At 36.5% G+C, this 26,162-nt stretch overlaps 1 protein-coding gene across 2 annotated transcripts; it reads right to left on the reverse strand.

The window, feature by feature from the left end:
* Window positions 1-4,399: 4,399 nt before the first annotated feature.
* Window positions 4,400-26,016, reverse strand: ephx2 (epoxide hydrolase 2, cytoplasmic). 2 transcript variants are annotated; one of them, XM_084393073.1, is made up of 20 exons: window positions 25,877-26,016; window positions 25,576-25,716; window positions 25,334-25,418; window positions 24,701-24,857; window positions 23,930-24,120; window positions 23,730-23,852; window positions 23,518-23,586; window positions 23,329-23,424; window positions 22,938-23,016; window positions 21,418-21,452; window positions 21,294-21,320; window positions 15,857-15,942; window positions 15,617-15,728; window positions 15,290-15,364; window positions 13,237-13,279; window positions 12,861-12,963; window positions 12,304-12,373; window positions 11,554-11,634; window positions 11,306-11,364; window positions 4,400-4,876 (listed from the first exon to the last, which is right to left on the reverse strand). In XM_084393073.1, the coding sequence occupies exons 2-20, from the start codon at window positions 25,671-25,673 to the stop codon at window positions 4,792-4,794; spliced, it is 1,674 nt and encodes a 557-aa protein (XP_084249199.1). In that variant the 5' UTR covers window positions 25,674-25,716; window positions 25,877-26,016; the 3' UTR covers window positions 4,400-4,791. The 2 variants fall into 2 exon arrangements, with proteins under 2 accessions (XP_084249199.1, XP_084249200.1); XM_084393074.1 differs by having other exon boundaries at window positions 23,730-23,848; window positions 23,926-24,120.
* Window positions 26,017-26,162: the final 146 nt, after the last annotated feature.

A 26,162-nucleotide genomic window follows, 5' to 3' on the forward strand; every position in this document is an offset into this window, starting at 1 on the left:
TTATTTGAAACGGTGGCTAAACTAACGAAAAATAAAGCTTCAAGCACCGAAGTTTCCAAGCAACACAGCAGTAATGACTTTATGAACTTCTTCACTTATAAGATTGATAATATCAGGGACAAAATTATAACTATGCAACCGTCTACTACAGTATCGCATCAGGCAGTGCATTGTAGTCTCCCTGAGGAAAAATTTGATTCATTCGTTGCTATAGGAGAGGAAGAATTTACTAAACTCATTAAATCATCTAAATCTACAACATGTATGTTAGACCCTATACCGACTAAGCTACTGAAAGAAATACTTCCAGAGGTCATAGATCCTCTTCTTAATATCATTAATTCGTCTTTGTCTCTAGGATACGTACCAAAAAACTTTAAGCTGGCTTTGATTAAACCGCTTGTTAAAAAAACGCAACTTGATCCTTCAGAATTAGTCAATTACAGGCCGATCTCGAATCTACCCTTTCTGTCAAAGATATTAGAAAAGGCAGTATCCTCACAACTGTGTTCCTTTCTTGAAAGAAATGATATCTGCGAGGATTTCCAGTCCGGATTTAGACCATACCATAGTACTGAGACTGCTCTCGTTAGAGTAACAAATGATTTGCTCTTATCATCCGATCGTGGTTGTGTCTCTCTATTAGTGTTACTCGATCTTAGTGCTGCATTTGACACCATCGACCACAACGTTCTTTTAAATAGATTAGAACATTATGTTGGCATTACGGGAAATGCACTAGCATGGTTTAAATCATACTTATCTGACCGTTATCAGTTTGTAGCAGTAAATGATGAGATGTCTCATCGATCACAAGTTCAGTATGGCGTACCACAAGGCTCAGTACTAGGACCGCTGCTGTTCACTCTGTACATGCTACCCTTAGGAGATATCATTAGGAAACATGGCATTAGCTTTCACTGTTATGCCGATGATACTCAGCTCTATATTTCTTCAAAACCTAACGAAACTTATCAATTCACAAAATTAACGGAATGCATAGCGGATATAAAAAATTGGATGACTCGTAATTTCCTACTTCTAAATTCTGAAAAAACAGAGTTTCTAATTATTGGACAAAAAACTTCCTCACGTAATAACCTAGAATACTGTCTAACACTTGATGGCTGCTCTGTTAAGTCTTCGTCGTCGGTTAGGAACCTGGGTGTGCTCTTTGATACCAATCTTTCATTTGAAAGTCACGTGTCTAGTATCTGTAAAACTGCATTTTTCCATCTTAAAAATATATCTAAATTACGTCATATGCTCTCATTGACAAATGCGGAACAATTAGTTTGTGCGTTCATGACCTCAAGGCTAGATTATTGTAATGCTCTACTGGGTGGTTGCCCTGCACGCTTAATAAACAAACTACAGCTGGTTCAAAACGCAGCAGCTCGAGTTCTTACCAGAACCAGGAAGTATGACCATATTAGCCCAGTTCTGTCAAAACTGCATTGGCTCCCTATTAAACATCCGGGCCGTATCCAGATCTGATGAAGGACCTTCACCTGGACCGATGACAACGCAGTGCTGAAGTGCCAACTAGTCTCTCCCTATGGAGGATCCCTCTACCACTCTACAGATAAGGCGTTGTCGGAAAAATTCGTCTTGCGGTCCTACCCCAAAGCAACAAATAAAATAAAATTCCTTATCAAAATTTATAAGGAAAGACAAGTACTTTGTTTAGGCTTGGCTTGTAGGGAATTCCAAACCTGCGTATATTCTAACGCACATAACTATAGAACCCATTCTAAATGCGCATGTGAGCGCCATCAGCGTTTCTCACAGGTTCGCGTTTAAAGTCTGTGTAGAGAGAATGGTGTCGTCTTAGCGGCCCCTAATTTAATAACAAATGATCGTTGCGACGGAAGCGAATCAATCAAAACTAACTTTAGATGGAAAATAACTTAACTCTGCTATAAAGCCAAAACAATCTCTGTTACCTTAAATTATACGCTTATCTCTGTAAAGCTGCTTTGAGACAATCTACATTGTTAAAAGCGCTATATAAATGAAGATGACTTGACTTGACTGGAACCATACATGTAAATACTTTATTTAAAACAAACACACCAATATCTACTGTAGATGCCGACAGCAGACTAAAGCAACTTTTAGGTGTGTTTAGTTTAGGGTTGAATGTTCAACAGTTTATTTTTTATAATGTTTATGCTATCTGAAAACTGACCAATACATTATATTCGTCCTGTTATCCATCCATGCTAATTAGGAAACATTTGTTTCTGGCCAGAATATTCCATCATTACTGAAATTGCCTAAATCCAAAGCTGAATATGGTAAATAATTAAAGTGCATAATCATTAAGAAGAAAGTGTAATTATCTATTACACAAGTGTACAAAAAGCAGAAACTTAACTTGAATCTTAGCAAACAGGAAGGATGTATAAACCATGCTCTGCCCTCTGAGAGTTTGACATTGATATTCAGAACATAATTTAAGGCTATTCCATTTGAAAACAGTGACGCGCTTGTAACTGCAAAACACTGAATCCTTTGTATATGAAATGATTTCCTTTGTATATGAAATGATTTCCTTTTTGAAATGAAGCAGTCGCAGCGGTTGCAGTGGCGCTCTGCCTTCCTCTCTAAACTCCATTATAAGACAGTAATCTCAGGTCAAGGCAATCAGTCTGCTTTAACAAAGAGTGTAATCACAGCTCCGCCTCAGGAAATGACCAGACTGAGACTAGGCCTAAGACAGGACGCTTTTACACTTTAGGTTTGTTCATGTATTAAAGATGGAAATCAGACTATTATTGACTAAGAGTTAGTGCTCAACTGATATTTAGAGCAGCGTTCCTGATCAAATGCTGAAATGCTCACTATTTGATCAAAAAACAATAATATTACTACAGTTTAAAATAACTTGTTTTCTATTTTCATTTATTCCTGTGATGCAAAGCTGAATTTTCAGCATCATAACTCTAGTCGTTAGTGTCGCGTGATTCTAATATGATGATTTGCTGATCAAAATATTTTAATTATAAAAACAGTTTTGATGCTTATTTTTGTGGAAACCATTATATGATATATACTATGTGTAGAGATAGAGAGAGAGATAGATAGATAGATAGAGAGAGATATAGATAGAGATAGAGAGATAGATATATATATATATATATAATTTTTTTTTTTATTTTTTTTTTTTTTTATATATATCAAGGTCACATTTATTTATATAGCACCTTAAAACAACATTACTGCTGACCAAGGTGCTTCACAAAAACACATTAAAAAATAAAAGTCGTACAAAAATACTAAGGCTACATACACAATTATGAAAAGGCCTGAGAAAAAAAGATATGTTTTCAGAGATGACTTAAATGCATATAAGGAACTAAGGAGATAACCTAACAAATTGCGGTAACGAATTCCACAGCTTTGGACCAAATACGGAAAAGGCTCTGTCACCTTTAGATTTCAAGCGAGATAGTGGAAAGGATAATAATTTGTCAGAGGATAATCTAAGAGATCTTTGGGGAGAGTATGGACAAATAAGGTCTGAGATATAAACTGGAGCCAGACCATGCAAGGCTTTAAATACAAAAGTTAAAACCTTGTACTCAATTCTGTGTTTGACTGGCAGCCAATGTAAATGTGATGAAATAGGGGTGATATGCTCACGTTTTTTCTTCCCCAAATGCGAGCTGCAGCATTTTGAACCAGTTGCAAACGCAATAGTGAAAACTGGTTTATACCGGCATATATATTTATATAGTTATAGTTTCAGGATACGTTGAATAGAAAGTTGAAAAGAACAGCTTTTATTTGAAACAATCTTTTGTAACAAATGTCTTTACTGTCACTTTTGATCAATTTAATGGATCCTTGCTAAATAAAAGTATTAATTTCTTAAAAAAAAAAAAAAAAACCCTCACTGGCCCCATATCAATATATCGTAATGATAGCAGATAACATGCTTAAAAGAAGTTCTAGAGAGATGCAGGTACTGTATGACGTCAGAACCCGGAATCGCTGGTCCCTTCCAGTTTCCTATGGGTTTTTTGATTGAGTAAAATAAAGCCTGTGGTAAACATAACTTGATGATACTTTGACGTTTTGTTCTACAATGTACACAGCACACACTCACACCTCAAGCTTTCTTATCTAGTTACTAATTAATAACATACATTTTTCAAATATGAGCACAACTGCTTCAAAATGTGCATTTTTGCTATGGGTGTGTGTAATTTGCGTTTGCAAAATGTCAAAGTATTGTCAAGTTATGTTTACCACAGGCTTTATTTTACACACAAATTGGAAAACCCCCAAAGGAAAATGGCCAATTACAGTAATTGGTCTGGCCGATGTCAATCAGCAATATCAATATGTTTGTAGCAAACATTGATGATTTTTGTAGAAAGAAGTGATTCAGTTTTTTACAATGCAAAGGATTATTTATTAGTTTTCTTTAGCAAAGCTGTTAATAAAAACAATTCATAATAAAATGTGATTTAAAAAAAATATTAGGTTAAAAAAAAGGCAGTGGCCGATACAGTTTGCACCAAATATAAACAGCATCTTGTTTAGACTCTATATTTGAACAAAAGATGAAATATATAGGCAGTATAAATAGACACTGCCTTTAGAAAATCTTCATTATTGCAGAATATTACAAACGACTTCATACGTAAAGCAGTCAGAGGACTACTGAAATTCACTCAACTGACAATGGACTGTTATTATGCAATCAGCAAGCCTGGACATTAGAGCACTTTAGCCGAGCCGGTTCATTCCCCCGCGTATAGTTAAATCAGGACGATCATCTCATAACTTGGGATGAACAGGGATGGAGGTTTTCTGGTGTGTTTCCTTCAGCCAGGAGATGAGGATTTTATTGAGCTCTGCAGGCCTGAAGAGAGAAAAGGGAAGAGATTGGACTAGTAATCAGATCATGTGATAGAATCAGAAATGACTGGCGTTAAAATAATTACTAATGCTTTGGATTACTATAGCTCATGCTAAGTGTTAGGGAATCAAACAAATCATCAACCCTGTAAAGCCTACTGTATCATTTTTGTTACGTACATTTCGAAGGCCTCTAAATTATCAACAGGATCCAAACTTTGATGAAAAACTAGTAGTTTATACTTTTTTTTTAGTGTAAAAATGTCCACCTTCAGCTCGTGCCTTTTAGCTGTGAAATCTTTACTATTTTTATTAAGTAAACAGAAGAATAACGTTTATATTGTAATACAGTGCTATGCATAAGTTTAGACACCCATACTAAAGTTGACTAAAAAGAGGAATAATAAATCATCTTTTGGAAACTGAACTTAATGCCTTAATTAAAAAAAATTGGAAAAATCCAACCTTTAAGGACACCAATTTTCTTTGTGAATGAATAATGTATCGTAAATAAATAAATGTTCTTCCTTAAAATACAGGGTGCATAAGTTTGGACACCCCTATGTTAAATTCCCATAGAGGCAGGCAGATTTTTATTTTTAAAGGCCAGTTACTTCATGGATCCAGGATACTATGCATCCTGATAAAGTTCCCTTGGCCTTTGGAATTAAAATAGCCCCACATCATCACATAGCCTTCACCATACCTAGAGATTGGCATGGTTTTATTTCAGTTAGCCTAATAGCTAGTTTGATTTGCATTGAGAGATGATCTTATGGAAAGTACCCCATGCCAATCTCTAGGTATGGTGAAGGCTATGTGATGAAGTGGGGCTATTTTAATTCCAAAGGCCAAGGGAACTTTATCAGGATGCATAGTATCCTAAACAAAAAATAAAAAAAAATACTTAAAAAAAAAAATCTGCCCGCCTCTATGGGAATTTAACATAGGGGTGTCCAAACTTATGCACCCTGTATTTTAAGGAAGAACATTTATTTATTTACGATACATTATTCATTCACAAAGAAAATTGGTGTCCTTAAAGGTTGGATTTTTCCTAATTTTTTAAATTAAGGCATTAAGTTCAATTTCCAAAATATGATTTTTTATTCCTCTTTTTAGTCAACTTTAGCATGGGTGTCTAAACTTATGCATAGCACTGTATTTTAAGGTGAACACTCACTGGACCGAAGAAACTTAGATTTACTTGATTATCCATACATCATTATTTAGAAAAATCATGTTCAGGCTTTTGAGGACCGTTTATATTTCTTCATCTCTCGATCATCATTGTATTGCATTATATAGTGACAACTGATATTTATATGCATTTATGCAAGTAGTCTGTAATAAAGATTTCTTTGATTTACATTACAAGCTATCAGAATTTCATTTTACTTTTTGGTCATAAATTTCAGCAACCGCATTAAATTGCATATTTTTGCTCAGTTTGGGCCTCTGAAAAAACTTGAGTATGAGCTCCATATTCTTTTATATCATATTAAATGAGCCATAAAAGCCTGATGTATCAAATATGTTTGTCTTTTTTTATCTTTTTGTCTAAAGATTAAATTAACTGTTGCTTGTTTGTTTTTTAAATGAGATCTTCAATAGTAAAAGATATTAACCGCAAACCAACTCCACAAGAGACAAAACACTGATCCGTGTCTACCCTTAACAAGAGCGTGTGTCTTATGGGGTCACGGGGGTCACGTCACATGTCCTGATTTGAAAATGAAGCTTACAGGTTCAGAACGTCAGCGTTCATCTATTGATTGCTGAAGTTCGGTGGAGGGTGGAGAGGTGGATGGGTCAAGAGACATTAAAATAATTTACGGCTGCATGTGGCCGAGTTATCGAGCCCTCGGGTCATTGTGGAGAGGACGGTCTGCTCTGATAGTAGGACGGGTAATTAGATGCACATTAACAACCACGACAAGGCCATAACCATAATGTTTCAGAAGACACATTCACGCAGCAAAAATAATTTTCTTTTCTGTCAAGTTTTTCCACAGTCAAGTATAGGCCCATGGGACTAAATGTGTTGTGAAAAACAGAAGACACCAAAATCTGATAAATCGATCTGAAACAGCCCAGTTGAACTAACTAAAAGCTTTAAAACGCAGTCTCACCATGACCTGAATAGAAATAGCTGTTGGTGGTTAGCTTTTGACAGATCTGCTAACTGTACCAGTCGTTTTTCACACTTCAAAAAGTGTGTACGTTGCATTTCACCCCTCGACCAACACTGTGGCTCATTTTTGGTAAAATAGTTTCACAATAAACGACTTGGTGGAAATGCATTGGAAACTGGTCAGTTATTTGGAAATTCCTCTACTGAAGCCCCTTATTATAAAAGCCTATACTATGCAACAATGTCTTTGTTGATTCTGGGGTGAGATGTGACCTGGATGGGTTTGTGACAGATTCGTCCTGCATTATTAGATTGGACTTCTAGTGTTTTTGGATTTGTATCTTTAAATCATGGTAACTGAGCAATGTTTTTCTCTATATGGTTGTTCAACCTTGGGGTGAGCTGGATGTTTCTGTCAGTGTCACGTTACTGTTATTTATGTGATTGGTTGGTTGACCGAGGTGATGGTGTTGTGCAGTCAGTAATCCTGGCCTGACCCTGTTCAATGATGGAAACCCTGTATTCGATCTATCCTTCATTTAAAACCAAATGCCTACACCAGTCCTGATAGTAAACGCTCTCCTCTAAAAATAAACTGAATGGTAACGTGTAAAGAGTGCTGGTCTCCCTTCATTTTAGTAGTCTTACATGCTCAGGGCTGGTGTAATGCCAACAAAAGAAGCTCTAAAAGGCTTATAAGTGACACTTTGTTGAGTGTTGTCAATTGTATTAATTTTAAATGTCTATATAGTTTTTAATAATTTTTTAGCTTTAGTTATTTTTGTTCAAGTTAAACTATATGAAAAATAAAAATGTTGCCTTAGCAAGGCAACTAGCTGAAATAAAATAAATGTAACTTAATTATATTTATATAATAAAAAAATATTTTATTTTATTTCAAGCAAAACATTTTTATTTGTATAAATTTTTTTTACTATTTTTTTTTACTAGAAACCCTGTGTCTCAAAGCATACAATTTTAATGATTAAATTCTTTTTTAGGTGAAATATATCTGATGCAATATACATCCTTGACCGTTTTCATGACAAGTACCTGGTACAAGGTGTGTGATCATATACAATCATATACTAAGTATTTACAACTGAAATGGGTGTAGCATTTGATCCGAGAGACTGATGGGGAGAAGGATGAAGTTTCAGAAAACGATAAGATTCAAACATGCATCACCCACTTGAGCCAGCTAACCTGACATTGTATTAACCTTTTTATTCGATCAATTATTACACAAGAGTGAACTAAAGTACTAAAGGTCAGACAGTCCGTCAATTATTTTGTTCTCTCAATTTACTGGAAACCAAGTAATCCTGATTCCTTGCTGACATTTAAACAGCAGAACCCTGTAATTTTAAAGCCGTTCAGGCATGTAAATTGTTGCTATATGAGTGTTTGATTATGTTTGTAATCGTTTGATATGTCAATATATCTGTAAAAAGTCATTCTTGTTATGCAGTACATTTTATATCCCCATCACATAGTGGATAAAATGAAGTCAATTTATAAAGATGCCAATCATAAGTGTGAATATTTAACACTTGCACTACTTTGAATTAAAGGCAGGGTAGGTAGGAATGGTCTAAAAAACTTCTTTTTCAAATTTGTTTAAACTTTATGTACATATCAATACATAATTAAAATGTAAGTACTCTGAAAAAGAAAGTATAAAAATCGAGTGTCTGTAGACCTCTCACGACTGTTTTAAAGACAGTTCATTATTTCCATTCACTCCACCCCCTCCCTTCTGGGCTCCTTCCAAAGCCACGCCCCCAAAACACATGAACGCGCGACTCCAACCGCTGAGCTGAAGACGCATTATTTACCTGAGACAAGCAGAGAGGAAGGAGCACAGTGCATGTAGTGACATCATGTCAGAATCACATGTAATAAAAAAATCTAACGCTAATTGCTTATGAATATAAACAAATAAGATGTATTTTAGTACTCACTATCAAGCTAGCATATTGATATTGGTCAATTTAAAATATATATTTTTTGATTTGCTAACGAGCTAGTTATATAAGCTAAAAACAGGTTGCATTGATACACTTTTTTCCATTACCATCAGTTACATTGTGATGAAGATGAATTTCGTGTAAGATTCATAACATATATGGTGTTCTGCATGTAGGGATGTGGGAGATATTGACAAAAATGAATATCTCGATATTTTTTTCCAATATCTAGATATCGATATTCAGGCAATATTTTTGCCATCCTTCAAAGAAATGTGAGCAAACTGGCAAAGAAGGTCCAGTTGGTCTTTTGACTTGCTGCATTTGACCTATATTATTGTAGGCTATAGAAAAAAACAATAAAGGAGCTAACTAAACATAATCTGTGGCAGCCCCTACTTTTTCCACTTACAAAAAAAAAAAAAAAAAAAAAACTTAACTAGGCACTTCTTGCAACAGTGATTATTAAATCAAACAACAATATTGTTGATGATCAATTCAAAGTAAAAAAAAAAAAACATTTTCAAAACGGTATAAATCCATTCATTTTTCCCCCCAAAACGCTATAAATCCATCTTTTTTTTTTTTATTTTTTTTTTTTTTTATGGTTTGTCTTTTTAAAAAAGTTTTTGTCTTTTATTTTTCGTGTTTGCATTTATGAGGAAAAAACAATATTACTTGACAGTTCTCCATTATGGACGCGAGCGCTCTGAAAGCTGCACTAAGACTTTCAAACTTTAACAGAGACCTCAAAACAGAAAGCACAAAGCCTTTCTTTAAAACGAATTTCGTTTTGTATTAATTGTATCTTAATTTTAATTTTTTTTTTTTTCATTAATTCATTAATATTTTCATTCCTGGATTAAATACATAAAGTAAATATAGGCTATCAATCACAACATAAGGTGCTTGAACTGGAGATTATATCATCGTGAACCGAAACGTAGCCTCGCCTCACAGGCCTAAAAAATGTGAAATATATTTACAGAAATCTGGTTCTAAACAAAACCATCCAAAACAAAATAAAACTATGTAGCCTAATAAATGTGCATTTCTCCGGTGCATGCGTTCACTAGCCTACTGCGAAGATCGCGAGTCAATATATCGTCAACTTCATCTTTGCAGCCGACACAGAAGTTAATAAACAATTAAAATGTCTTATTGCAATATTTTACACATTCATAATCATTACTTTTGCTGGTTCTTTGAGGCAGCTTTTTAGGTTTATGGCGTTTTGGAAAAGAGCTCTTCACGTGGCTACAAACACCGTTTCACCAAGGCACAGCAGCACTTCAGCACATAAGAACAAAAAGAGAAAAAGCACAGACTTACTAATTACGAAACTTTGATGTGGTTGAACAGGTGAAACTGTCACAAACTCCTCTGCAACTCAAACCTTCTCAGTACGAGTTATGAAGGAAGAGAACAGCATTACAGTTTTCAGCGCGTCCTCCTCTGATTGCTGTGTTGTGACTGGAAAAGTGCGTGCAGGAGCACATGCGCAAAACGTAGGTTTGTAAAATGTCCTTTTGTAAAATAAAAATAATTTTAGGGCGAAGCAGGAGGTCGTGCAAGAGGCCGTGGCGTGCAACTAGGGTCCGAGGAAGTAGAGGCTGAGGACGGGGTGGTCGCTGGAAAGCTACGCCGATATTGACACGCGTTTTATTTCTTTGTTTATCCAAAGACTTTTTGTTCATTACCTTTTCTTGTACTGTCTTCTTTTTTTGCCTTGTTTGCCTTCGCTAACTGCATATGCCGGTAATGTGAATTTTGATTGCTCTTTCTCTGCCATTGTTTTGCTATTCCTAGGTTCCGTGCCTCTCGAATTCCTCAAATCAAACGTGCGCGCGCAAGTGGGCAGATCCCGTGGCAAAAGGGTGGTTGCCATGGTTGCGAGAGAGTGACAGTCGCCTAAGCCAATCCTTTGATTCGTCCCGAATCGAAATAATGAGCTGTGTTTAATACAGATTAAACGGTCTAGAGTCACTTGATTTTTATACTCTTTTTTTCAGAGTACTTACATTTTAATTATGTATTGATATATATAGAAAGTTTTAACAAATTTGGATCTTTTATTTTTATAAAGTCCTACCTACCCTGCCTTTAAAGCAATGCTACTTTTAAAATACTTTACTACTTTTTATTAAAGGAACCGTATGTAAGATTGTGGCCAAAACTGGCACTGCAATCACTTTCAAATTACTGCAGAGCGGTGTATCCCCTCCTTTTAAAAGCCAGTTCCTCAATGACATCATCCTTCAGGAAGTGACATAAAAAAAAAGAAATTGTGGGTAAACGGGCACAAACAGTAGTTTCCAGTGACCCTTACCTCTCCATCTGAGTCCAGTGTCCACACTCCTCAATGTGGCCTCTGGTGAGGTTGGGGACCTTCAGACAGAAAACATCCAAGACATCCAGTTTACTGAATGACATCACACATCTCTGCGTTTAGGCAAGTGTCAGAATCACCGCAATTCACATCTTTGTCTCTTAATTCTAAACTTGCCATAGACGCTAATAATTTGTGAGTCTGTGGACATGAACATCTCAGAGTAAAAATAACTAAAGCTGTCTCACCAGGTTCTCCATGCCTTTGGCAAAGACTGGCAGAAGAACAGGGTCCTTTCCTGCGGTCACCATTAAAGCTGGCATCATGATCTGTGATGGCAGAAGCATTTTAAATGATGTCTTAAGGAACTGAATGAAAAACAATGCACCAATTTCATTCAAATAAATGTGCAATATATTATGTTTTATGCATGAAGAAAATGAAGCCAATGCTCCATTAAGATTTGTAAAATGATCTTATGTAAGGCTTACTTTTCTTTATGCAAAAATATCTTCTTTTTTTATTTTTTTTATTTTTTTGAGGAGGAATATAACCCAAATAAATCCTTTACCATTATCATTAGAATAATCTGGTATATGCTGAATATCCCAATTTCATAAGGCATATCAAGTTTGATTGCATTTGCAGCATGAAACAACATTTAACAGCATCAATCAAGCAATCTGCAACGGTATATATATATATATATATATATATATATATATATATAAATTTTTTTTAATTGGAAGAACCCGTTGTTAATTCCCACCCTAATAAAGATGCAAATTTATGAGTGATGCATTTATGAGTTAAAACACTTGAGCTCAAGTCATAGAGGGGCAGATGTTGGGGCAAAGAGAACAGACACCATCTGCTTCCCTCAGGTCTAAATGTGGTGTGTTTTTGCTGGAATAAGGGGCACTGGGGTATTTCTGGCAGTGATGGTGTCAGAGATCTGGTTTGCTGGCAGAGAGCCGCAGCACGGTGAGGACACTTGCCTTGGCCCTTGGCCTGGAACTCATCCAACGCCAGTTCCTCTCCCCGTTACGGTACCAGTTCAGAGGACCCCTGGGACAAAACAAGACCCTCAGTGACAACATGTCATCCACCAGGTGCATGAGCATGCATATATTTAGCAGTGCCTGAAATTTCACAGATAGAAATAAAAATTCTGCCTTTCCAAACCCATATGATTTTCTTTCTTCTTAGTTCCAAAAATAAACAAAATAACTTTTTTTTGTGTGGAAAATCTCATGAAATCAAAACATATTTAGACTTGCTGAAACACATTCAGAGATGTTGTTAAAGATATTGTAAGCATATTGTAGTGATTTAATCAAACTTGGGTAAAAAAAAAAAAAGCAAACATCCCCTCTAGACATCACTTTGCCCACTACTGAAGACTTTTGAGGATCATTTGAATCAGTGAGTTGTTGACTCAAGAACAGATAGGGTTGTTACAGGACTAACATGTCCTACTTTAGTAAATCATGTTCGCATAAGAACACACACAGATACACAAATACCCATTTTGGAGCCCATTTTCTCAGTGTACCTGAAGCCGCTCTTGGTGTACTGCTGAACGTAGTACTGGAGAGCATACTCGCTCAGAATAGCACTGCGGGGCGGATCATCAGGCAGCCCCACAAACAATCCACCTGATGAACAAGGAAAACACAACGATAAGGGCAGTGCACTCATGCAGGCTTGTGAGGCTCATGCACAAACAGTTTGTACCGTTCTTCTCGAGTGCGACTCGAATCAAACTTGCAATCATTTCTCAATACAAAAACATAAAACCAAATCCAAAGTTGACTGACTATCAGAAACAGGTTTAATTCCTGAAGCTAATGATGCTGCCAATCACTCTCCATTGTTCATCAACTAATACAAATTCCAAATGTGAGTCATAGTTTGATGTACTTTCTTACCTCTCTGGCAGACTCCAGAGGTTTTAAACTGAGGAAATGCATCCTGAAGATTATAAAGAGAAGATATTGCAGTTGGTGGCCTTTCAACCAGTATAACATTTATATGAAAAACATTGCCTACCCTACCTAGTTTACTTTTTACCTAAAACCTACCCAGATGGTAATACACAAATTTGAACATGAGCACATTCAAGGATTTCATGCAACGGACATAAACCGTTCGACTCGCGTACGGCCGTTACCGGAAGCTAGTGATTATAGTTCATTAAGTTATTAATATGGACATTTTCCTTACAAGAATGCATCGCTTCACTTCAGAAGGCATTTATTTACAACCTGGAGCCGTATGGATTACTTTTATGATGGATGGATGCGCTTTTTTGGGCTTCAAAAAACAAGGTACCATTCATTCCCATTATAAAGCTTTGAAGAGTCAGGATATTTTTCAGTAAAACTCCTTTTGTATTCGTCTGAAAGAAGAAAGGTATATACACCTAGTATGGCTTGAGGGTGAGTAAATGATGGGATCATTTTAATTTTTGGGTGAACTATCCCTTTAATAACGTACTTTTCGCACCATCAGTCGCGCACTCGAGCTCCGAGGATCTCCCGCTCTTGGCTCATATTGAGTCAGGCTTCAGTGAATTGTTAACTGGAGACAGACTCTGACTGGATCATTTGAATCAGTGAGTTACTGACTCGAGAACAGATGCAATCTGGTCCAAATCATAAATGAATCGTTCAGTGCAATTTGCAAAATACAGTAACAAAGTAAAAATACTTTGTTACTGTCCACCACTGGTTGCCAGTGTTATTTTATTTACTATTATAGTATTTATTCATATTTTAAACTTAATATTTCAGCTTTATTCTAATTAACACAATTTTTAATAGTATTAGATTACAATAACTTCATTGGCCAGGATGTTGCTATGCAGTTGCCAAGGTGTTCTGGGAGTTTTTTTTTTGGCACATTACTATTATGGCCCAAGACTATATGATATTCTGGTTTTTAAATATGACTCAGGTCCCGCCTTAAAAAAGAAATCTGACTTGGATATATAAAGACTTAGCAACCACATTACAACACACTAGCAACCATCAAAATACAAAATAAGTATTTACAAAAAAAAAAAAAAATCGTAATATTTGACACTGAAAATAAAAGTCAAGTCACCTTCATTTATATAGCGCCTTTAACGTGTTCAGTCTATAGGTATGCGCGTTTGAATATGTGCGCAGGAGTGTAGTCCTTCTTAACAAAAAAATGAAAGGTATTCGCTTTTTACAGTTTAGCATTGATACGTGTGAATGCAATTATTGGCTTAGTGTCTCCGTTGACGTGCTCCTCTCCTCCTCCGCGGTGATTTCCTCGTTTTATGGGTGAGACGTGCAGCAGAAGGGGATTGTGTCTAGAGATCCCCGTCTGCCCCGACACCACAGTCATTAAGATGTGGCGTGTGCGACCTGCGCCTGAGTGATGGCCGGACGGCCGTTCGTGATTCATTACTCCAGGATCAGAGTCCCAGATGAGAGCCCTTTATGTGGCCCTCATTAAGATGCTGGGTCATTCAGCACGGCTCGGCTCTTTGATCCCCATCAGCACTGGCTTTTTGATGCCGGTGATAAACAATGTAAATTTCGAACAGATAACCCTATCACTTTAGATCTCGTGCACAAGGTTCCTGCTCAGGCAAGATGTTTGCAAGTGCAACAATAATTATTATGGTTCTTTTGAACCTCTTATTAAGATACTGGCAAGATTATGATCTTTGGGAAATCTAGTTTAACTTCCTAAATACTCACAGGTAGAACATCATTTTTGAGCCAAGAATACATTTTTAAAGGATCATTTCACACACACACACAAAAAAATTACTGGGACAATGCCATTATTAGCTTATAGGAATATAGTGCATATACCAAACCTGTTCGGAGCTTGACAGACATGATCACTATGAATGAACTGCCATTGTTTGGATACATGAAGGTTCTTTCTCTGCTTTGTATTAACTCTAATGAAATTAATGTTAAATTAAAGTCTGAAACTTACAATCTCAGCACTTGCAAAGAACATCAATTTGAAGGTTCGTTCAAGGTTTTTTTCCATTTCAGCCTCTGCAACACCCTGACACAAAAGATAAGAATATTTATATGCAGAAATACATATAAATGGTATCATTTTACAGTAATGTCCCATTAGTTAATGGACTACCTAACAATGAGCAATACATTTGATAGAGCATTTTTTCAAATCTTTTTTAAATGTTAGTTAATAAAAATTCAACTTCATTGAGAAATATAATATAAATATTATTTGTAATGTATATAAAAATTACTTAGAATGAACATCACATAATTCAATGGTGATATTACTCACAGGCTTCTGAAAATATATCTGGTAATCAAAGATTGGCACGGCCTTGAGCTTCTCCATTGGATTTGTTTTTGGATCCACAGGAAAAAGGGGTGTGTTGAGAGACGCCACAGCCCTGCAAGTCAAAAGTAAATGATTAGCATGGGAAGCAAAAGTGTGAATGTCTGTTCAATGTGCACAACAATATGACGACATACATTCTTTAATCATTTTGTTAATGATTCTCTGCTTGAAATGTAATACCTCACTCTCTCAGGATGATACTGAGCCATGTTCCACACGAGGGAGCCGCCCCAGTCGTGGCCCACCAGGGTGACCTGAGGGATGCCCTGCGGAGCAGAGAGACTCAATTATAAACTGATTTATGCAATAATCATCAAACTGGGAGAATTTCACAAGGAAATGTCATGACATGAGAAATCATATTTCAGTCCAAAACTATGAAGTTATTAATACTACTTGTAGAACTATTAAGATTTTTACATTGTAACATATACATGTACTTTCATGATTATTTTCCCCTACAAATTCAAATTGCTGAAGGCAAAATACTAAAACAAACAAATAAACTAAATTGCCGAAGGAAAAATACTTAAATAATAAAATAAAATGTACTTTTATAAAATAAATATAAAATAATAAATAAATGTACTATTTTTAGGAATATTAAGTTTTATTGTACATTGTAACATGTGCATGTGCTGTCATGATTTCCTTTTTCAATTAAGCTTTTATTTTCAATTATTTTCCCTCCAAATTAAAAATTACTGAAGGCAAAATAAATAAATGAATATTACTCAAAGCTAAATATATAAATAAATAAATACACAAACAAAATTGCAGAAGGCAAAATGACTTGAATAAAATTTTGAAAGAAAGATATATACATACTGTATATACACACACACACATACATACATATATATATATATATATATATATATAGAATATTAATAATCCTAATTCTAAACCCAAATCAAGACAGCAAAACAGTCTGGAAGAAGCAGTTGAGAAGCAGTGCCCAACACTTGGGCCAAAATGTGTCTGAATATAACAAAAGAGGAAACAACTAGACAGCTAATTCACTTTTACCTAGTAACAGATAATTATACATATGAAGACCAATCATATTAGAGAAAAATGATGTAATGAATCATGTCACCTGTCATGCACTTCTTCTATATAAAACTGTTGTACTCTATGTCAGGGGGGATTCTATCTGAAATTGTTTTGAGATCCTCCCAGCCATGATTAAAGCATATTGAAAAGGCATTGTCTGGAGTCTGTCTGGTTTCTGCTGCACAGCAGGTTAGTGGAGCACTAGAGACCTTATTACTCTACTCTCTCAGTCTCAATCCCATATGGAGTCAAAAACACAGATCACATGATTCGTGTTTCTCTCTGCCTTATTTACATACTTAGACCACCAACTCTAGGAGGTAATTGGAGGAAAATGACCTCCTTCACAGCAAAATGACAGTCAGACCCCCCTCCCCCCATTACTGCCTGAGGGGAAATAACTTACATACCACTCACAGAAGATTCTTTTGTGAAGATCTGCGCCCATTCAGACATAAGATGGGCTTTGTGCACAACTTAACCAAATACAGAAACGCACTGCAAACGTGCTGCAAATACTTGCAAGACACATATGTTCAGGATGTTAAAATAAACAAAAAAACTCATATTTCAGGTCATCGACAACACCACTGATGAGTAGACATTGAACAATAAGCATGTCCCAGCCAGGTTCGTCACTTGTTGTGGGTCCCCATGAAACATTTCCATTGTGGCCTGTGCTATTTGCAGCGCATTTCTGTATTTGGTTGCGTTGTGAGTATTTGCGGTGTGCAACATTATATCAGATTGCAACATTATATCTGTTGTTCATGAGAACAAATAGCATGCATTTTTAGTGCTAAGCCAGAAGGCAAGGTAGCCAAGGCAAACATAGCCTTAGGCCACTAGTGTTTAGCCGGTCGGCACGGTAGCCAAGGCAATAGATCAGGGTTTTTCCTGCAATGAACATTTTTTGGAGGCCGCCAAAGCAAATTTTTGTCCCGCCTTATTTGATCAGTTATTGTGATTTATGAGTTATGTAGATGACTGATACTAGGGATGCACGATATTGCATTTTGGCCGATATTCGATGTGCCGATATTTTCAAACTAATTTTGTCCGATGCCGATACCGATATATATACACATTTTCCCCCTGATATATTTACACTTTAATTTTACTTTAGAGAAATCCAAGTCTCTCTCCAGTACCTTTACCATATTACACTCATGTGTTGTAGATAAGGCAATACACAAGACAAACAAAACAACATTTGATTCTACCATAAATGTATAATTTTACAAATGTAGACAGACATTCACCCCTGAAAAATAAGTACATTATTTCACTTGGAGAATAAATGATATGCCAGTGCCACATTTTATTTTTAAGTTCAGACTTCAAACTTCAGTCCTTAGGAGTAAAATAAATAAAAATACATTTTCAAATAAAAAATATAGGCTACATCTTCTACTTGAACAGGTCTACCAAATGCTTCCCTGTTTTCGGTGCTGATGCGGTGGTGACGTGTTCATGTAACATGTAAGGGTGGCGCTGCCAATAAAGCAACTAAAAGCTGTCAAAAAGAACCGCAAAAGTAATGATTATGAATATGTCAAATATAGCAAGGAGATATTTTATGACAAAGTGTTTTCTGTGTCGGCTGCAAAGATGAAGTTGACGATGACTCGCGATCTTCGCAGTAGTAAACGCGCCAGAGAGAAATGCACATTTCGGATTACATAGTTTTCTTTCGTTTTGAATTGTTCTGTTTAAAAATATGATTTCAAGCGTTCTGTAGATAATAGATATATTTCTCAGGTCTGTGAGGCAAGTAGGCTATGCTGAGTTTCGTTTCATTTATGAGACTAGCTCCAGTTCAATCGCGGGCGCCTCCTTGTCGTGATATCTATTATCTATATTATCTGCTTTACTTATTATTTATTAAATCCAGGCAATTGGTTGATGAAACATTGATTAAAATTAAGATACAATTAATACAAAACGAAATTCACTTAGAAAGGCTTTGTGCTTTCTGTTTGAGGTCTCTGTCAAAGTTTTAAAGCAGTCTCTTTTAGTGCCGCTTTCAGAGCGCTCACGTCCTGTCACTGTTTTTCCTCATAAATGCGAACACGAAAAATAAAATAAAATAAAATAAATATTTTATGCTCTGTGGAGAGCATAGTAGCTTGGAGAGCTTACATTAGTAAGCTACAGGACATCGTCTTTCAAAACATGACCTGCACGAAAGAGAAAAAAAAATGACTGTGTCATTGTAGCCAGCACACTTGCGAAAGCGTCTCTGTCCCCAGCACATTTCAAACCAAACTGACGCCCATGCTCGAAATGCCTCCACATGTTGGAAGTTTAAGTTGCTGGTGCTATGTTCACGGTCGTCACGTGCACATAGGAAACACGCCACCCTATCGGCAAGGCTCATCGGCAGAAATATTCATATCGGCCGATGCCGTGATGGTCATTTAAAGCTTTTATCGGCCGATACCGATATTGTGCCGATATCATCGTGCATCCCTAACTTATACGCTTGTGACAAGGCGCATGTTAACTGAGAAAGAGAACTAGCAGAGAGAGAGAGATATTATCTAGTGTACTTCCAGGTTTGTTCAATGCATTTAGTAATAAAGTTCTTTCTGAATCAAAGTTTCAAAAAGCTCTTCAAAATGCTGTATGGTGTTCCATGCGCCACGTACCGATGGCCAAGCACACTGGACAGCAAACCATTTCAGAGGCTGCGCAATTTTATGTTTACTGTTAGAGGTCATAAACCATCATATTTTTGTCCTTGGCTGCCACCTCAAGACAAATGGGACCAAAGATACTGTGATGAATTTACTTCATGTGGCCAACAGGACAATGTCTCACCAAGAACATGCTGAAAGAGTATAATGCTGAGTAGGACATTTATATAGTCTGGTCAAGTGAAAAAGACTGGCCACATTCAAAAGGAATATTTAAACTGCAGGCATATTTGATATTCCTTCAAATAATCCATAGCAAAATCAGAAAAGATCAGCAAAACTTATGCATGCATTTCAGGACAAATTCACTGAACGGATGCACCACTTTTAAACACAGTGTTTTTAGCACAAACACTTGCAAATCAAGCGCTATCAGCATTACAGCTTGCAAACCCACTGGTCTGTTCAACAGAGATTGTGAACCAACTCACAAAAAAAAAAAAGTCAGTTAGACGCCCCTAAACCTTCAGTGTTATCTGAGCAGAAGCAGTTTTATATCATGATATGTGCTGAAAAACTGCTGTTGTTTTTTTTTTTTTGCAGGATTAAACATTTCCAAAACACACCCAATTGCATTTGACAGTATATGATTACACTTGAGAATCATTTTGCATGCTGAAAGTAGAGATCCTGATAGAGCCTCGTTCATTTGAGGTCTCTCAGTTCTGCTGCCACACATGGTGATACTTTTAATAAAATCGGGGAATAATGTGCAAAGCCACGTTAACACTTTAGCGTTCACACATTTGCTCAAGCTGAAGTCAACAAGAACACTGTACTTAAATGAAATGGATTGAAAAAGGGGAACTCCTCTGTGGGTTTTTTCTCTGTCATTTAGCTTCTCTATTTTGAGAGGTGTAAAATAGCAGAGCTCAATGGTCTGATAAATGAGCAACAATGAAAATGGATAAAGAATATCTGGACATTCATACAAAACTAAGGGGACATTTACACAACAACGATGTGCTAAAAACAGAAACGTTTTTCCTTTGTGTTTTTCGCGTACAGACAACAATATTGTCAAAATGATTGTGAAAATGACTAAAAACGCTGTATTATGCATGCCAGGCCAGAAGTTGGCGATGCCACTTTGTAAAGAAACATTACACGCCTATAAACTGAACATGTAATGCGTATGCGCACGTTTTCACAAAACAGTTGTTGTATAACTCAACGGCCAAAAAAACGCACAAAAAGTTTTCCATTTTTAGTTTAAAACGGTGTCTTGTAAATGGCCCCTAAACCCATCAGTGTTATCTGAGCAGAAGCAGTTTTATAACATATAAAAAAAAAATTGTGAGATGAAACATTTACAAAACAAATGTAATTGCATTTGACAGTAGCCTAAATGATACCACATATAGCCTTAAACATTAAAGTAGAGATCCTGATATATATAAATGACTTGCGGTGAGTGAGTCATTCGCTCTATTCATTAAAAAGAACCGGCGCGTTTGATTAATCTGTTCACAAATCGTAGATATGTGCGACCAGCACGGACAAGCCCATTATGTGCTGTCAAGTTACGCTCTATGAATTCTTTTTCAATTCAGACTCACAGTCACAACTCAGTTAAAACATCATTTCTTTTGCCGTGGCGCTGTATATAGGAAACAGTATATGTCAGTAGCCTACTTTATTCTGTCTGCTATTCGAAGGAATGCAGACATTCAGGAATCACTAACGTACTTTAACGTAAACCTATTCAAATTAAGAACCAGTTCTCGAGATCCATCCTTTAAGTACATGTGCTAACATGACACAACCCTTCATCAAAGTTTTTTTAATATTCTGTTATATAATAGAAAGATATTCTTCCTCAATAATCCTGTGATTATATGTATGTGTGAAACAGTACATACCATCTTATCCAAAAATGTCACCAAATCCTATAGGCCACGAGGGAGAGAAAAAAAGATCAATTTCGTGAAACATAACAGATTTAATCTAGAGGAATCTAATTTTTAATGGGAAAGATTTGCTTACCAGCATGATCTGTTCTTGAGAGTACTCCTCAATGTCTGCACAGACAGATGGGAATAAAACAGCTTATTCTATGATCTGTATCTTCTCATATGATGATAATAATAAACGTTAGTTAATGTTAACTACAGAATATATTCTATCAGAAGGATGACACTTAATAAAATGCTTAAATAAAAAACTGTTTTAATGAAAAATGCGCTTGATATTTTGATTGCATTGTTATCATTTTATAAAAGCAATAAGGCCTTGAGATTTTGTTATATTGAGCATGTTTAAAATACAGCACAGCCTCTCATATCTTATCGTTCAAAACATGCACTCCACACACAATTAAAGTTAAACGTCAAATTCCGTTAAACGTTATTCCATCACAGAAGTGACCCGACACACATGGTGAAGAGCAATGCTGCTCGTTTTCACTCTCAGTATGACGACGCAGCGATCAAAAGGGAACAAGAATGCTAGAACCCCTTAAGGCATTTATTTCAGTTACCTGGGAAATGAGTTGCTTTTAAAGTGAAAGCATGACATTTGAGCAAGCAGCGCACGTCACACGCACGCACACACACGTTTAAAACAAACTCTCGGCAGAAGTTTATAGATTCTCTTACTCGTGCATTGAGTATATATAGGATACTTCAGAGATCAATGACACTTTTTAGGGTTTAATGCGATTGAAAACAAAAGTCAAACCTGACCGGCAAACATTAATGAAAGTTACTGTTGGTAAAAAACAAAAACAACGCAAAGCGTAAAAAAATGTTCCAAGATAAAAAAACATAACCTATTATACATAACTGCTTATGTTTATAAGGCAATACAATTTCCAGTCGGAAATGCTTATTTACCATATCTTGAACGTCCTTGATCACAGGATGCAATTAAAAAAAAAAAACTTAACACTTATCCTTGATGACTTCCTGGGAAAGACTATGCATTTTTATTGTACAATAAGCAAAAATAAAGTATCCAAGCTAAGTTTACGTACAAAAAACAATCTGTGTACTGATTCTGTGGCTTGCAATTAGTAGTATTCATAGGTTAGGAATCTTGCTAAACTAAGGGCTTTTCATACTTCTCCCTGGGGTTTTTAACCGTAGGTTAAGGCCATTTTTAACCCAGTGTTTAGCGATGTGCCATACTTTCTTTTTTAGTTTTGAAAGGGGATGAACACTGCCTCTAACAAGTGCAGTGTCTTTACTTCAAAGTTGTGAGGAATCGGAAGTAACGACAGATCTTTTCTCCTGAAATGCGACATATTTGCTAGTGTAACAGACAAAATATATGGCGGGGGCATGGCTCTACATCAGCTGTTAACTGGATTTTAAGTTGTGAACGTTGCACTTAAGAGTGAATGCAGACGAGCGTGAGCTTGCAGGGCTGCTTTTTAAGCAAACTAAATGATTACAGATGTTCTGCATACATCACCAGAGTGAATCAATTTCACCATATGGTCTAGGGTACAAGCCCGCCAAGAAAAATCACAGCATGAGATACACTCTATTAGAATTATAACTGACCAGGTGGTGCAGTGGAGTCACCGTAACCCTTCATATCAGGAGCCAGAACCCTGAAACCAGCATCGGCCAAAGCCGGAATCTGATGAGAAACAATAAAGAAGAATGGTAACGCTTAACAATAAGGTCCCATTAGTACATTATTACACATTATTACAACTAAAATGAACTAATGTTGAGAAATTGTAATAATGAGCACTAATGTGCCTAAACAAGAGATTTAGAATGGTTTAAAATAGTTCAGCTCAAGCCAGTTCAGTTATGAAACTATGACACTATTGTCTTTTTTGGTGTGTGGGTTACCACCTCTGATCTTTGACCATTAACCTATGGCAGACTCGCATCAATAAACCGATTTCAAGTTGCATCCACTGGAAATGTTGATGTTCCTCACCTGATACCTCCAGGAAAACCAACTCTCAGGGAAGCCATGGCACAGGAGCACAGGTGGTCCGTCTCCCATGTCCACATAGTGGATCTTCACACCAGGCTGGAAAACAGAAGAACATCCTTTTCATGACCCTTTCTGTCAATAACACATTGCCAGTGAACTTTGGCACGAGAAATAAGCATTATAAATTACCTTAATATTCACATATCCATGAGAGACATTTTCAGGATTACAAAAGGGTGACTTGGGGTCACTGGTGACCTGTTGAGCAGAACATCTCGCACATATGTAGTAAATATAGATCGAGAGGTTATCGATAGCATCTTTTCTGGAGGCACACAGATGACCCAAAAAGCCTCCACAACATGGTGGGAATTACATGGTTTAGGATCAGAATTCCTCACCTCTATTCCTGTAAGCTTCTGGATTTCCTTAAGAGTCTCAGTGATGTCCTTGACTTGAACAGATGTTATTCCCAAACCTTCAGCTGCCTTGATGCTTTCTTCATCCACATCCAGCCACACTGCCTTAAACAAGTAAATTAAAACAACATTTGGTTACATCTTTAACTAGCAGGCTGTCTGAAATAATTTCCTGCACCTACTTCTTCAGGTTTGACAGCAAGTTTCTCAAGGGCCTTGTTGAAGATGTCTGGCTCGGGGATTCTGACGCCAGCATGGCAGGATCGCAAAACCAGGTCAAAGCGGCTTTCCAAAACGGAGAAAATCCTAGCGATGGCATCTCTCTGAGGGGTGTCGTCCACCCAGATATTGGCCAGGACGCCTGTAGCAATGCCTTAAAAGCACAAGCGGACAGTAGTGACGTATTTTTACTCTGCTTAAGCACATTTTTCAAGTGTCTGTACTTTATCAGTGTTATTTAAAGACATGCTGCGGAATGTCATGAAGTAAAAGTTTTCCAAAGAAAAACATTGATAAAGTACAGATACTTGTGAAATGTACTTGAGTAAAGTAAAAATACTTCACTACTGTCCACCTCTGTTTAACAGTTCACCCAAAAATGAATCATCATTTGTTGTTTCAAACCTGTATGAGTTTCTTTCTTCTGTTGAACACGAAAGAAGATATTTTGAAGAATGTTGGTAACCAGAAAGTTGAAGGTAGCCATTGACTTCCATAGTATTTACTATGGGAGTCAATGGCTACCGTCAACTGTTTGATTACCAAAATTATTTATAATATCTTCTTTAGTGTTCAACAGAAGAAAGAAACGCATAAATGTTTGAAACAATATGAGGGTGATGACAGAGTTTTCATTTTTGGGTGAACTATCGCTTTAAGAGATAAATCAACATACCCTTTGAAAAAATATAAAAGAATTTCATATCTCATATCTCAAATCAAAAGCAACTCACCGTGGTGACGAAGGATGGCAGCAGCATCAAGAACTGACTTGTTGAATTCTACCTGACCAATGACACTGAAAAGCGTCTGAGCTGAGAATTGGTCAGGTAAAGACAGACCCTGATCAGCCGCTACCTTCTGACAGTCAGCTTCAAACTCAGAAATCATCTGCAAGAATCAGTGACATATGAGCAAATATTTTTGTTGCACTTAATCAGATTGGATCCATTTTCTGCTGTAGTAAAACATACTGAATTGCACACTGACTAAAATGATGAATCATGCTTAAAGGGATACTCCACTTTAAAATGACAATTCTGTCATCATATACTCACCCTCATGTTGTTTCAATCCTTTATGAATTTCTTTCTTCTGCTGAACAGAAAGGAAGATATTTAGAAGAATATCAGTAACCAGACAGTTTCTGGTCTCATTGACTTCCATAGTATATATTTTTTTCCTACTATGGAAGTCAATGAGACCAGAAACTGTGTGGTTACTGACATTCTTCTAAATATCTTCCTTTCTGTTCAGCAGAAGAAAGAAATTCATAGAGGATTGAAACAACATGAGGGGGAGTATATGATGACAGAATTTTCATTTTAAAGTGGAGTATCCCTTTAACATACATGAAAGAAAATGACCTGAGTTAGGGTGATTTTCCCTTTCTCTGAGCGAGACAAAGCATTCTCACTGCCAAGTTTTGCATTCACATTGTTTATGAAACCCCTAGAGAGAAAAAAACATACATTTAAACCAGTTATTTTAATAGTTATATTGATAAAACATACTTAAATCAAAATGCTAAAAGTTGTTAAGAATATATAAAAACGAAAGAAACGTGTTTTATTTATATCATTTAAATAAATAAATAATAGTCACATACCTTGAAACGCCAGTGGTTTCCTCAAACTTCTGAAAAGTCTGGGCAAGATGAGGGGTAACAACACCACCCCACAAACTAAACAACACTGCCTTCTTCATTGGAAACGAGTTTTATTTTCTTTTGTTCAAATCTAACAAGCCTCTGTGTAAAAAAAAAAAAAAAAAAATAGGAACACAGAGGAGAAAACATTATACAACTTTCTACTTGCTTCTGTCGGGACAAAAACAGAATTAGCAGGACAAAGTTCATTGCTCACTGCGGCCAATAAATAAAGATGGGTTCAGTAAAGTCCTACATTTACCTGATATACCGCAGATTCTGGGACAGTTCCCGCAAACTTAGTGACCTCAGTACAGGAGACAACTTCTACAACTAATGATGCGAGAACTGGCACTGCCGCGATTCATAAACAGACTCTGGGCGTAATACGATACAGTACTACTATGGCGGAGGCACAACTAATTGAATATTAATCACGTAACTTTGACGTTCACCAAATAAGCGTAACTGATTGGCTGAAAGGCAGAAGTTCGCAAGAGGCGCGATGATCATCATTAGGCGAATCATTAGGCTTGTTTGAGATGCGC

This window comes from Rutilus rutilus (genome assembly GCF_951802725.1).
Source record: "Rutilus rutilus genome assembly, chromosome: 21".
Lineage (NCBI taxonomy): Eukaryota > Metazoa > Chordata > Actinopteri > Cypriniformes > Leuciscidae > Rutilus > Rutilus rutilus.

What these genes read in the sequence shown, in the direction of transcription:
- ephx2 (XM_084393073.1), bottom strand. Translation starts at nt 25,673, where the DNA reads ATGAAGAAGGCAGTGTTGTTTAGTTTGTGGGGTGGTGTTGTTACCCCT. An exon ending in ATGGATATGTGAATATTAAG is followed by an intron (nt 23,425 to 23,517) that starts GTAATTTATAAT and finishes TCTGTTTTCCAG; the next exon opens with CCTGGTGTGAAGATCCACTA. An exon ending in GTTCCAGGCCAAGGGCCAAG is followed by an intron (nt 11,635 to 12,303) that starts GCAAGTGTCCTC and finishes CTGCCATCACAG; the next exon opens with ATCATGATGCCAGCTTTAAT.